The sequence below is a fragment of the Narcine bancroftii genome, chromosome 2 (genome assembly GCF_036971445.1).
Source record: "Narcine bancroftii isolate sNarBan1 chromosome 2, sNarBan1.hap1, whole genome shotgun sequence".
NCBI lineage: Eukaryota > Metazoa > Chordata > Chondrichthyes > Torpediniformes > Narcinidae > Narcine > Narcine bancroftii.
The window spans coordinates 141817639-141832503 of record NC_091470.1 but is presented as its reverse complement, the minus strand read 5'-3'; the positions used below and the strand labels follow the sequence as shown (position 1 = coordinate 141832503).

At 47.6% G+C, this 14865-nt stretch overlaps 1 protein-coding gene across 11 annotated transcripts in view; it reads left to right on the top strand.

Annotated features, from left to right (window-relative positions):
• Positions 1-14163, top strand: part of LOC138754277 (polyhomeotic-like protein 2) — a 227968-nt gene extending 213805 nt beyond the window's left edge. For 9 of the 11 annotated variants that reach the window (XM_069918298.1, XM_069918297.1, XM_069918296.1 and 6 more), the window contains 2 exons: positions 2440-2689; positions 9936-14163. In XM_069918298.1, the coding sequence (XP_069774399.1) occupies positions 2440-2689; positions 9936-10090 (405 nt within the window). In that variant the 3' untranslated portion in view covers positions 10091-14163. The remainder of the gene's footprint in view (positions 1-2439; positions 2690-9935) is intronic. The other 2 variants (XM_069918295.1, XM_069918301.1) reach the window with 2 other exon arrangements.
• The last annotated feature ends 702 nt before the right edge of the window (positions 14164-14865 follow it).

Here is a 14865-nt window from a genome sequence, read left to right as displayed (position 1 = left end):
TGACTGACTCCAATGGAACTGTATAGTGCAGAATAAGGCCCTTCACACCACGTGAATGAGCTGAACATGATCCCCAAATTAAACCAAAACTCTGCTGCCTGCACACAATCCAGATCCCTGCACCTACCCACCCCCCCCCACCATGTTCACGTGTCTATATAGAAACCTCTTAAATGCCACTGTTGGACCTGCTTCCACCACTGCCCTTGGCAACCCATTCCAGGCACCCACCCCTCTCTGTGTATAAACAAGAACACCTGCCCTGCACACCTTGTTCAAACTTTTCCCCCTCACCTGAAACTCGTGTCACAAGATATAAGAGCAGAAGTAGGCCAATCTGCCATCAGGTCCTCTCTGCCAGTTAATCATGAGCTGATCTTTATCACTCAGCCTCACTCCTCAGCCTTCTCCATGTATGAGATATTTTTACCAGGGGATAAGATTCTGACTGTCTATCCCATCTCTACCCCTCATAATTTAATAAACGTGTTAGGTCTCCCCTTGGTCTCTTGATTATTAACTACCCTCTGGAAAGACCCAAGAAGCTTTGGTGTCATTGCCATTGTCTTAAGGTGGTGGTTGAATAAAGAGACTCGAGCAAACTCCGGGAACAATGATACAGCTAAAAATACAGCGCAATCTGTGTGACCGACCCCCTGGTGTGTGACCGTCTGGAGGCATGCGTCTGACCCCTTGTGCCTGTGAATCACCCTTGCTGCGCGACTAACCTCTGGCACGTGACTGTCCACAGGTGTGCGATTTCTGCACGCCTCACGGAGGGAGTTGTGCTGTGGCGATGCTGAATGCAGTGTTACCAGGAGCTGTGGGTTCAGACACTCGCTCCAGTCTGGTCATCACAGTGTTAAACCACTCCAGTTAGAACTAACAATGAGCCAGCAGCAGGCCAGAGTTCCCGAGTTTTAAATGATCAGTCTCTGAGGTGGGCGATTGTGTGCAGACAGCCGGAACTCCAGCTGGCCTCGCCTCTCTGAATGGGAGCACGTGAAGAAAACCCTCTGATACAATGGCCGCAGCTGGTGGACGATTGCAGTCGAGGGAAAGGGAAAGAATAGCTGCCTTCAGACGAATAAAGAGTACAAGTGGCAGATCATCAAAGATGGTCCGGGACCCTACAAAGCAACCTGGCCCCAGGCCAACAGGCTACAGCATCATAACCATGTGTGTGCTCCCTCTCTCAGCCCACCCCTACCACTGAGAGGAACACCATGTACCAGCCATTGTGCCACAACTGCATTTGATTCATGCTTTTGTTGTTACTGTTTGTTTGTCACATTATTACCCAGGACAGTGAGATGGGTCTCTACAAGCAGACAGATGGCGTTACACTGAAAGGGAAGATCAACTAGCACCAAGCAAGGGCAGCATGAGAGCACTGTTGTGGGGTTCATTCAGGAGCCTGATGGCTGCAGGGAAGAAAGTGTCCTTAAGCCTGTTGGTGCACACTTTCATATTCTAAACCTTTCTCCCCAATGGGAGGAGGGAGTGTGCGCAGGGTGTGGTGGATCCTTCAAGTGTATCAGCTGCCTTTTCCACGCAATGGGGGATGTAGATGGAGACTGGGGAAGGGAGGAAAGTTGGTGTGATGATCCAAGCTCCATTCATCAATTTCTACAGCTTCTGATCTTCAGCAGAGCAGCTCCTGTCCCACACTCTGATGCCCCCAGCAAGTCAACATATGGAGACTTCTGAGAAAGTAGAGAGGTGCTTTCTTGACCATCGCATCAATGTGCTTGTTTCAAGTCGGGTGACTGGAGATGAAACTAATCTTACCACTTTAGTACCATTAATGTGGATGGTGATATCCCCTCTCCTTCACTCATTGTTCATATCCTTCATCTTATTGATGTTGAGGGAGGGCATTCTCGAATATCTTCATGGCCTTTGGAAAAGTACAGAACAATTTTGTGTCTATACAAGGTGCTTAGCTGGGTAAATGGACCACAAGGAGGTGTTGTTTGCATCCACAGTCCATGGTATGAAGGCCCTTGTGCATTCCACATTCCCTGGGCTGCCAGTGGACAAATCCCAGCCCATCTGTTGTCCTGAAGACCCCAACCTTGAAACATTTGAGCTTCACTTGAAGCCTTCACCTTTATTTTGAAACCCTTCATGGCCCCCAAGTCGAAAATGTCCAGCCCTCCCAAGATCTCACCATTCCACTCCCAGCCTGTAGCCTACCCAATATTAATCACCCCATCTTTGGCACCTCCCCACAGCTTACTCCTTAAAACTTGTTTGAGTTATGATGACCATCGTTCTTGCCTCTCACCCGACTACATCACATTTTTGGAGTTGGTTTAGTACACTGAAGGAGTTAGGGGTAGTTGAGGGGTGAGGCTGGAATCTTTCGAAATGTGATCCATGGTCTGTGGCAGTTTATTTGAGTTTCAGCTCTGACGCGCTTGCCTTGCTTCTCAGCAGTCACCAGCGACCGTGGGCCTGAGCCAAGAGGACTCCAGCAGAGGGTCAGATAATTCCAGCTACGAGGAGCCACTGTCACCAATCTCTGCCAGCTCCTCCACGTCACGGAGGCGCCAGGGAGAGCGGGAGCTGGATGCCCACGAGCTGCGGATGCGGGACCTGATGGGAATCGGCCACCATTTCCCGCCCAGTGACCCCACCAAGTGGAACGTGGATGATGTGTGCGAATTCATTCGCACACTGCCAGGTAATGCAGGTTGGGGCTGGTGCTGGGGTCAGACTCAGGTTAACAGCACGCAGATTAGTCACTGAGATGGGCAGGATCCTCTTCTCTTCTGGAATTTTTCACACAGAGAGCGATGAATAATGGAAGTGTAGCAGCGGCTACACTGCTAACTGAAGAATCGCACAACCAGATGGGTTGAGTTAAGTGAGCAAAAGCTGATATATTGCAGGCTGCCTGGCTGGTTTTATACTCCCAGCCCAGACCTGGCTGAGAACCGTGCTGGGGGGCCCTGACGTCACCGGGGCATCACATGGGTCCCCAAGCGCGGGCTTCTGATCCCGGTGCCGAGGTCGGGAGGAAACCCCCGACGGCGCCATTTTGGCCGGCTGCCCCGCCGCATGCGTGACAAGCAGGGCCGGTTCGCCTACCTAATGGTGTACTGCCACACAGCCCCCCCCCCCCCCCCCCCCAAGAACCGATGCCAATGTCCTTTTTTGCTGGGCGGCCTCGCTTCTTGGATTGGGCCACAACTACTGGTTCAGTGGGGTCGAGGTGGGCTGGCTTTAACCTGTCCACCGTAAACAGTTTCCTCTTAGCACCGATGTCCAGTGTGAAAGTGGATCCTGAACTCTGGACGACTTTGTACGGCCTTTCGTATGGTCTTTGTAGAGGTGCTGTGGATGGGCCCCACCTGATAAAAACATACTTTGCGGAGTACAGCTCGCTGGGAACGTAAGAGGCCCGTGTGCCGTGTCTGGGCAGCGGTGGGGTTGTGAAGGAGTCCAACTGGGCCTGGAGGCAGGGAAGTAGACCATGTGGTCACTGCTGGGGTTGTGAGGTGCATTGACGAACTCACCAGGTAGGGCTAGCGGTGCACCGTAGACCAGCTCAACTGATAACACCTGTAGCTCTTCTTTGGGTGTTGAGCGAACGCCCAGGAGCACCCAATGCAGCTCGTCCACCCAGTCGGGACCAGTGAGGCGGGCCATAAGTGGTGACTTAAGGTGGCGGTACAATCACTCAACTACCCCATTGGCCTGTGGGTGATAGGCTGTGGTGTGATGTAGCTCGATCCCCAGCCTGTTGGTGAGCTGTGCCCAGAGTGCAGAGGTGAACTGGGCGCCCAGATCACTGGTGAGGTTGTTCGGAATGCTGAACCGGGCCACCCAACCATTCAAAAACGCTCGGGAACGGGAGTCCGTGGAGGCATCTGGCATCGGGATCACCTCGGGCCAACGAGTGGTGCGGTCTACCACTGTGAAAAGGTAACGGTTATCTCAGGAAACGGGTAAGGGTCCCGTATGTGGCTGAACCATTCCCGGACGTGTTCGAAATCTAGTATGGGCTCTCTGGTGTGCCTTTGTACCTTGGAAAGCTGGCAATGGGTGCAGGTTCTGGCCCAGCCAACAATCTGCTTTCAAAGCCCATGGCAGACGAAACGTTCTGCCACCATACGGACCATGGACCTGATGGAACGGTGGGAAAGGTCATGGATATGGTGGAAGACTTGCCTGCGCCACTGCTGGGGAACCACTGGTCACAGGGTGCCCACGGAGGCATCGCACAGGACAATGCCCTCACCATGAGGAGTCTGAGGTCCTGGACCACAGGTCCATGATGGCAGTCCTGAAGGCCTGTGTCTCCTCGTCAGACTTCTGGTCCCGGGCGAGATGGTTGAAGGCGAGGCCGGGTGTCAGCACGCAAATGGCTGGTCGTGAGAGTGCATCAGTGACCACGTTGTCTTTCCCTGCCTTGTGCCGAATATCGGTGGTGAACTCTGACACGAAGGAGAGGTGACGCTGTTGGCGGGCCGACCAGGGATCGCTTGCCATAGCAAGCGCCTGACTAAGGGGTTTGTAGTCAGTAAAAATGGTGAAAAGGCCTCCCCTCCAAGAAATAGCAGAAATGACGCACCACCAGGTACATGGCCAGCAACTCACAATCGAAAGCGCTATATTTGCGTTCTGGCAGGCAAAGAAGTCGGCTAAAGAATGCCAGTGGCTCAAGGATGGTGCTGACGGCTGTGGCAGAGGCATCGACGGAGTGTGCCATATGGAGGTCGGTGCGTGGGTGGACAAGCAGGGTAGCCTTTGCGAGGGCATCTTTCGTGGCTTCGAATGCCTGCTGGCCTTGAGTCCAGGCAAGTGTCTTGTCTTTGGCCGCGATGAGGATGAAGAGCGGCTGCATGATGCGCGCAGCGCCTGGAATGAAGTGGTTATAGAAATTGACCATACCCGCAAACTCCTGTTGCCCCTTGAGGTTATCCGGGCGTGGGAATTCCCTGTTTGCAGTGACCTTCGTAGTGGCAGATGTGGCTCCTTGGGCTGTGATGGTATGGCCCAGGAACTGCATGGAATCTTTCCCGAACTGGCATTTGGCCGGATTGATCGTTAGGCCGAAGTCGGCCAGTCGGGAGGTTTATTTGTCATGTAACAGTTGGAACACTGAGGAGGGTTCTTCAAGGAACAATCTAACAGGTCAACTTTAACATTTGTACAGCATTGTAATGCAGTTCACCAAAAAAAAATTAGGAGCAGAAATAGGCCATTCAGCCCATCGAGTTTTCCCCACCACTTAATTATGAGCTGATCCATTTTTCCACTCAGTTCCACTGCCCAGCCTTCTCCCCATAACCTTTGATGCCCTGGATAATCAAGAACGTATCAATCTCTGCTCAGGGGATGGGTGGCTGGCTCAGCTAGCAGATGTTCTCACCGACATCTTTAATATCTCCCTGAGAAGCACCATGGCCTCAACCTACTTCAAATCCACTACCATTGTCCCTGTGCTGTAGCCATCTGTGTCCAGTCTCAATGACTACCGCCCTGTCGCACTCACATCCATCATCGTGAAATGTTTCCAGAAGCTCGTTATGGGGCACATCAAGCTCCTGCTGACCCCATCACTAGACCCCCTCCAGTTCATATACAGACCCATCTGCTCTACAGTCAATGCCATTACCACCGCCCTCCATCTAGCCCTCACCCACCTGGAAAAATAAGGACTTGCATGTTCAAATGCTTTTCATTGACCAGTTAGGCATTCAATACAATCGTACCTCAGTACCTGATAAGGCAGTTGAACCTGCTGGGACTAAACACCTCCCTCTGCAATTGGATTCTCGACTTCCTGTTGGGGAGACCCCAGGCAGTCCAGATCGGTAACAGTACCTTCAAGACCATCACACTGAGCATGGGACCCCCCCCCCCCACCCCCCACCCCACCCAGGGCTGTATGCTTAGTCCACTGCTGTTCAAGCTGCTGACCCACGACTGTGCAGCTAAACACTGCTCGAACCACATCATCAAGTTCGCTGACGATTCGACCGCGATGGGCCTGATTAGTAAGAATGATGAGTCAGCAAACAGAGATGGTGCAGTCTCTAACGGACTGATGCAGAGTCAACAACATGTATCTGAACGTTAAAAAAGTAAAAGAGGTGATTGTCAACTTCAAGAAAGTCTGGGGGACCACGCTCTGCTGACCATTGATGACTCCTCCGTTGAGGTTGTCAAGAGTATCAAGTTCCTTGGAGTGCACTTAGCAGAGAATCTCACCTGGTCCCTTAACACCAGCAACATAGCCAAGAAAGCCCAGCAGTGCCTCTACTTCCTGTGAAGACTGAGGAAAGTTCATCTCCCACCCTCCATCCTCATTACATTCTACAGAGGATGTATCGAGAGCATCCTGTGCACCTGCATCACCGCCTGGTTTGGAAGCTGTGCCTCCTTGGACCACAAGACCCTGCAGAGGATAGTGGAGTCAGTGGAAAAGATCATTGGGGGCTTTCTTCCTACCATGACGGACATCTACAACACTCGATGCAGGCGAAAGGCAATAAACGTTGTGAAGGACTCCACACACCCCTCACGTAAACTGTTCTCCCTTCTGCCATCTGGTAGGAGGTACTGTAGCACACGGGGCCTTAGGCCCAGATGGGCCAATGTCTTTATCCCCCTGGCCATCAGACTCCTGAATTCCCAGAATATTTGGGGAGAGGGGACCGTGGACTGTATACGTCTTAATATTTTAAAGTGTGAAACTATTCTATCTCATATTGTGTAAATATGCTCTGTTGTCCGGGAGAAACGCTCTCGTTTTTACCGTGCGAGCGATAAATAAAGGTGACCTGAAATGCCCCCAATGACCTGGCCTCCAGAGCCACCTGTGGCAACAAAGTAGAAGAACAAGAGCACAGCCTCAGAGATAGAATGGAAAACAGATCAATTAGTGAAAAACAAGGACCGTATGACAGCACTGGTGTGGGGTCATTCAGGAGCCTGATGTCTGTAGGGACAAAACTGGCTTTAAGCCTGTTGTAGGGTGATTTCGAGCCTTCTCCCCGATGGGAGGAGGGAGAAGAGAGTGAGTCTGGGGTGTGATGGGTCCTTCATATCCTTTCCTGGATGCAGAAGCTACAGATTTACTGCCTCAGGTCTTTCACCGTGGATACATATGAAAGGGGGCCATTCAGACCTGCCCCAGCCTTCAATATGATCATGGCCTCAGCTACACTCTCCGAAGTTCCCCACAATAAAGATCCAAACGATCCAAAAATGTGCCCCATTCTCCAGTCTTAGGGATAAAGATGTTCCTCTGCATCCCCAGCTTGGGTAGAAGACCCCTTGTTCTCATATGCCACATCCCCAATCCTTGCCACTCCTTCCCACATGGGGGAATCTATCCTCATTGCATTCACCCTCAGTGCCCCAGAGAATCCTGGATATTTCAGTAAGATTATAAACCTCGCCTGCTCAGCCTTACCTCAGGAAGGATCTCCTTCCTTCCAGGAATAGTCGAATGAATCTGCTCTGCACCTCCTTCAACCCAAGTCCAGCCCTCCTTCAGTGAAGCAACGAAATGATCCACTGTCTCCTGCTGTGGTGTCACCACACTGCACTGCCATAGCAAGACTTCCCGTACTATTGCAATAAAGTCAGTTCCATTTCCTTTCCTCATTAAAGTTCAAAATTCAGATTTATTGTCAGAGGGTATACATGACATGACATACTTTCTTTTTAGATTTACATGGATTCTTTTTCCTGCGGGCCAGGCAGAATTTCTACCTGCTGGCCTTTAAGATAATGTAGCAGGTGAATAGGATTAATGCAAGAAGTTCAGGTTTATTATCTAGTAAAGTACAATTGGACGGTCCTCGGTGTAAAACATTCAAACACCTATTTACAAGCGATTTATATGCAGAACATATATAAAAATAAATAAATATTGTAAACAAATAGTAGATTCTCATTGGGATTGTCTGAGCAGTTCACCATTCTCACTGCCCGTGGGAAGAAGCTGTTCCTCAGCCTGGTGGTGCTGGCTCTGATACTCTTGCATTTCTTCCCCTATGGGAACAACCGGAAGATGCTGTGTGCAGGGTGGAAGGGGTCCTCAATGATTTTGCGTGCCCTCTTCAGACAATGATCCCAGTAGATCATGCACGTTGAAGGGGAGGAGGGAGACCCCAGTGATCGTCTCTGCCATTCTTATGGCCCTGTGGATTGACCTCTGATCTATTTCTCTGCAGCAACTGTACCCACACCGTGTTGCAGCCAGCCAGGATGCTCTTGATTGAGCTCTTGTAGAAAGCTGACATCATGGTAGCCTTGCCCACTTCAATCTTCTCAGGAAGTGCAGTTTCTATTGTACCTTCCTGACAAGTGAGAAGATGTGTGGGTGCAGGATAGACCACTAGTTAAGTGAACTCCGAGGAACTTGGTGCTCTCTCCTCTTCCCACTACTGAAATCTTAACATGTAGTGGAGGGTGGTCACGTGGCCAAAGACCAAACATCAGCGGGCAAAACCATCGAATGTTCATTAATGAACCAGCAGTTTGGGGCAAAGAGCAAAAACTGTAGGTGTTTGAAATGTGAAACCAGATTAGTAACTGAGGATTCTCAGCAGTTTGAGCGGTGTCTGTGGAACGAAAGCCAGAATTAATGGTTCTTCTTTCAGGATCTTTGACTTAAAACTCTGTTTGTTTCTAATGTTGATTGTTTCTAACATTTCGTGTCTTAAAAAGCTTTGTTCTACAGGCCTCACACTTCCATTCTCGCCCGTCCTCTTCCACCCCACTGGCCTCCTGTCCATGGGATCAACCTGTGTAATCTCTCCTCCCACCACCCCTCCCCCCACATCTTCAACCAGAATCTTTGACCTAACACTCCTTTTCCCTTCTCCAAGGGGGTCTGTTTCTATACAACACACCGGCTCCGCAGTTGACTCATCAACACCCCCCCCCAACCCCCACCCCCATATTCAGTCATATGTTCCATAACGCCCCTTATTACCTCACCCCTTCTATCCAGGGACACAAGCAGACGTCCCATGAAGCAGCGAATCACCTGCACATTCAGTATGTTGCTGTGGTCTCCTCTACATTGAGAAACCAATTGCAGACCGTGAGAGTACTTTGTAGAACACACCCATTCACTCTGCAGAGGTGGCCATCTCCGTCCCACTCCCACCGAGATTCCTTCTGTTGACCTCGCTCTATCCCAGCTGAGATCAATAACATCCTACATGAAGAAGGGTTCAGACCTGAATCAACTGCCTTCTGCCTTCTGTGACTGGCTGTGTTTCTCCAGCCCTTAAGTTTTCTGGAACACCACACAGTACTTTGCACAGAGTTCAACAGTTTCAGACAACCAGCCAGGGGTGCAGTGTTGCAAGAACTCACCGCAGCACCAATCTAGCACCTCATTGTTCCAGGTGCCCGCCCCCCCTCCAACTCCCAAACCCTGGGCTGAGAGCCATTCTGGACATACAAATTAAGGTATCAGTTTCTTCCATGACCAGTCGTCCTCCTTTCTCGTCCTACCAAGGCCGGGTGTCATATGACTTCCTTGTCGCCACTTTTGGTGAGCACCAGCATCTAAAAAAGATTAGCAGTGCGCCCCTGCAACCAGCCTTTCCTGTTTGTGTCAGGATTCGCCAGTCCTCAAATGGTGGAGTTAATTCTCTTCTATTCAGATTTCTAGGTATTCTAGGCAGCCGTCCTGCTAAGTGTTCCCAGAATTCCCTGTTTCATGTTTCAGATTTACAGCATCTGTATCTTAGTTTTTCATTAATTGCAATGAAATAATTGAATGTTGGATAAGTTAACTTGAACACTCCATGTAGAAGAACTAACTCTTGTGTGGGAAGTCGTCCACCAAAGGCATCAACTGACGCACACACACCCAGTGAGAACATGACTTGCGCTCCACAGAGAGCCCACGTATTTGACTGGACTGTGAATTTCTTGTCTTGTTTTCCTTTCAGGTTGCCAGGAGATTGCCGATGAGTTCCGGGCCCAGGAGATTGATGGACAAGCCCTCCTGTTGCTCAAAGAAGATCACCTGATGAGTGCCATGAACATTAAATTAGGGCCAGCCCTGAAAATATATGCCAGGATCAACATGCTGAAAGATTCCTAACCAGAACCCTCGAGACACTGAGGAACTTTGGAAGCTATTGTGAAAGCCAACATTTCTGGTCACTATTGAATTGGTGCTCTTTGCAAAGAGAATGGAGGTGTGATGCTGCAGAGACAGTGAGCGCACCATCAAATAATTATTGGCTTCATGAGAAGCCTGCTATCTGGGTAAAATGTTTCTTGGACAAGGAAATACTTGGTGCTAACCCAGTAGCAAAGATAAAGACAAGAACATTGGTGGAAGCAGTCAACTCACCAATGCATTGTGTGCGTAGAGAATAACTCTTCACAGGACACTGTGAACCCACCAGTGATTGTGTAGCTGAAGAGATTTAGATGTGTCCCAAAATTGGTTTCTGTTTGGATCTGCATGTTTAGAGATTAGGTTTCCTTTAGATTGGTTTGAAAATCAACAGATCTATTTTGTGATCTTACTATGTGCCTGGAATTACAAAATGTTGCTGTAAAACTACTCTTTGTAACTGCCCATTGCAGGGTGATGAGGTTTCCAAGTGGATTTCAGTTTCTGGAATTTTTCAATCATCCAGGAGGTGCCAGTGACTGACCACATGTACACTCAGCAACTTCTCTTCCACCTGAACACATGACCTGAACGATTTACTTCCTGCCTTTCCCGAAGTAGTCTCCTCTCCCAGACATCAGCAGCGATGAATTCCAGCCACCTGCATGGATCAGACCTGGGTGATTTTTGAATTGAAAGGTGAATTGGGAAGGAACAGAATTCAGAACTAATGGTCTTTTCAGCTTCTTCTCACGATGGTGTCTGTCCACGGTTTGATTCAGGGAAGTGAGGCTCAGGCTGTCTGAATTAGGACAGAAACCTATTGATCCCAGTTGCCCACGTGCAGTCTCTGTGCATTCCTCGATGGCAAATCTAGAGTGAAACATGAAAGTTTGCAGGCGCTGTGATTGTAGTGAAACTCGGCCAGCTTGCTGCGTTCAGAGGAGGTGAAGATGTATTACTGATGTTTCAAGCCCGAGCCCTTCCTCAAGGTAAATCTGAATCATCGGTAATATATCTTTAACTCCTATGGACGCTCTGAGACTTGCTGAGTTCCTTCAGCATTTCGGTATAACTATAGAGTAGTCCTCATTGATCACTCCCTGCACTCTTTTCCCCTTCACCTCTGTGATGCATCGATGGTCGGGCTGGGAGGAGGAGCCGCAGTTCTCCTGAGTGACTCCTCACACTCCCCGAGCATTTTAGTGCAGCCTTTCCCAGATCTGCGACAAATCCTTCTATCAAGCACTGCAGGTCTCACAGCATCACTGACCCATGACACCAAGCAAGAGCAATTAAGTTGGGAACTGAAATGCAACTTTATTGGTCTTGGTGTGTGTGTGGAAGTGTTTGATATGCTGGATTTGTCCTGGCAGGAAAGCCACCAAGTGTTTCCACGTTTACAGAGGAGAGACCTATGCCTTTGCACAGTGCATATCTGACACTTGGTTCTGTGGCTGCTTCATTGAGCTGTCTCTGACAGCCTCATTTAAGTCTTTGCTGTGTCACTACTCCAGATGAACTTCCAAACCCTCATCTTCATTATGTCTAGAAACATAAATCACAACTTATAAAGTCCAATATCTGTCCAGCCTTTCCTCACTTTCTATTCATAAGAAGATTTTTATGGTGCTTAAAGTGATACCAAGTTACCTTAAACTCCGAGGACAATGGGAAGATTAGGCCTACAGCTGTCCAGATAACTGCATGAGTGAGCTGGTCGAAAGTGTGTGTTGATGTTGTCTTGAAGTTAAATTTTAATAGACATGAATACAAAGCCTTCTTTAGAAAAGGTCTCACTTATCAATCTGTAAGTTGAAGTTAATTTGCATTTGATGCCTGGAGATTCATCCTGGGCTGCCCTGTGCTTGGAACACATTGTAATATGCTTCTGGATCTGATGAAATTGCTGAACTTTAGAAGGACACTTCAGCATGCATATTGTGTTTTTACCACAACCAACCCAGCAATGATTCCCTGCCTCCAACAGGATTATTGTCCTGTGAGCTCATTCAATCATAGGAATGGTTAATCCTTTCAGTACTATGGTAGGAATGACTGGGATGACCAAAGAGAGTTGACCATTCATTCAATTTTGTTTATTGGTGCTTTCTGAGACTTTCTCCTTGACTGAAGTTCTGCTGCGTCTACCTTTCAGTGTGTGTAAGACTTGAATTTTGTTGCTCCTGTGAAACATTTTTGTAAGTCATTTGTAGTTTTTTTAAGCATAATTCAAAAATTTGAATTTCCATGTTTCATTTATGTATTTTTGTAAAACCACGGGCATTTTTTTTTTTCTTGATGAATTGGGAGATGCCAAAAGTAAATTTCACTCATCCAGGAAAATTGAATGAGGTTCCATTGACTTTTATTCGGGGAGGGGTCCTTTTGTTGGCCTGGTGGACAGGGTCTGGATTGGTGCAGAGCTATAGAGACCTGGCAGAAAGCTGAGAAGAGGGAACCTCCTGGCGATGCCTTCCAAGGTTGAGTTGGATGAGTAGGATTGACTCACACACACACACACACACACACGCGCGCGGCAGCTTGACTGGTGGTGCCTTGATGTTAGTGGAACACCTCCCTCCAGAACCCTGCCTTTGGGGAGTACCTGAAATCTGGGAGTGGACTGATATTGCCACAATATCAGTGGCAACTGCCCTTGATCAGAGAAGCATGGGTTATGCTGACAGGGTGAGCCTTCCTGCATTCTGACCATCTCCTGAAAATTTCACCAACCAAATGATTGTTGAAGTGTGATAGAACAGAGATTAGATGTGCGATCTTACCATTCATATCATCCAGATGTGCTGCTGCTGTTAGAGTATTGATTGACCATTATGGACAGCAAATACAAATGGCCTCCTGGTCTTTGTAATGATCTACCTTTTCCTGCAATAAAACACAACAGTTTGCAGACACTGTGATTTAAGTAAAAACACGATGCTGGAGAAACTCAGCAGGTCAAACAGTGTCCTTTATGTAGCAAAGATAAAGATACAGAACCAATGTTTTGGGCTTGTGTCGTCAAGGTATGAGGAAAATGTAGGCAGGTGCCCGAACTCTTACCTTGATGAAGGGCTGAAGCCCAAAATGTCGGTTTTGTGCTACACAAAATACAGTTTCTCCAGCATTGTCATTTTACCTTCTCCAGCACAAGGGCTGTTTCTGGTGGCTTTAGATGCTACTTTCTATTCATGGAGAAATCCAGATGAAAGCCACCCATAGACATTTTATTAGTAGTAAATGAAAATTGAAATATTGATGCTGAAAATTTGAAATAAGAGAAAATGCTGGAAAGGGAAGCAGTTAATGCTTCAGGTCGAAGCTGGTGTTTTTTTTTGTTCTTCCGCAGTTTTTACCTGACCTGATGAGTAGCTCTTACATTTTCTGGTTTGAGTTCAATGTCAGTAGTTGGCTGGTTTGAAAGAAAATCAAGATGATATCGAGGCTTTGATCAGACCAAAAGAACTGAAGAAATTAGCAGGATCCAGTTGTTTTTCATTTCCTCTTATCCAGTGTGTGGGTTAATTTAAAACTAAATAATTCTCTTTGTAATGAGACATGATTTGACTTTACCTCTCAAAGCTTTTCTTGTGACATCAGCTATTGGTTAATGCTGTCTCAACAATTGAATTATTTGGTGCCTAATTTTCAAATTTTCATTCCAGGGTTCAGGTTATTTGTTACAAACCTACTTATTTCTGTGGTTTTGTTAAATTTGCAGAATTAAGGTCCTGTGAGCAATGTAATTTTGAATTGAAATTGCAGAGTTTACAACCCTGCATGCAGGCTTGTTTTCCACCAGCTCTGTCCTCCTGTTACAGCAATGCCAGAGGTAAAGGTTACACTGAATATGAGATATCTAGACTCCTGTGGTGTATCTATTAACCTGCAGAGGTTGCAAAAAACTTATAACCTGGCCATTCCATTTGTATAGAGGTGAGACACAACTCCTTTGATAATACTTTGCCTGACATCGGGCAATTTATTTTTGTTTGTTGTATTGAAAAGTAATAAATTGATTTGGAAAAAAAATTGTACATATTTATTTGAGTTTCATTACTCAACTGTCCTGATTGGAGAAAGGGGAAAGCAGTGTTATGTCTGAGAGGATTAAGTTAAACTCAGGGCAAGAATTTTCAGAAAAGATTTCCTGTCTGAGTGAGGTAACAGAAAACACATTAACAGGCATGTAGGTGAACCTGGTATCTGGGGACGTTAGCAAGGATACAATTCTTTGAGGCATTACAGAATTAGTGGAAGCAGTGCAAGTTGAGTAGGGCCATCATATTGGCGTCAGATGGCTGAAGGGACATTGGGTATCAGAACAGAGATGTGAGTGGGTGCCAAGGGCAGAGAGGCTTCTGAGGAGAGTTGGGGGCTTCCTGATCGTACTGGAGGTATGTAGCCGGACCGCTAGTTGCGAATCCAAGAACACTCTGAAAGGATTTTCTTGTTTCTCTTTCTGACTATGAGGTGCCAGGCAATTTCTGCTGATGGCAAATCTTTTGTCTGCCTTATGGTGAACTAAATGTGTACAATTTAGTTACATCTGTTGTATTACATGACAATAAAATAATTTTGGAACTAAAACATCAAAAATCTGCAGATACCGTCACTTAAGTAAAAACACGATACTGTAGAAACTCAGCACGTCAAACCATGTCCTTTATACAGTAAAGATACAGAACCAATGTTTCAGGCTTGATCTCTTCATCAAGGTACTGTATTAGCAAAATGTAGCCAGGTGCCCA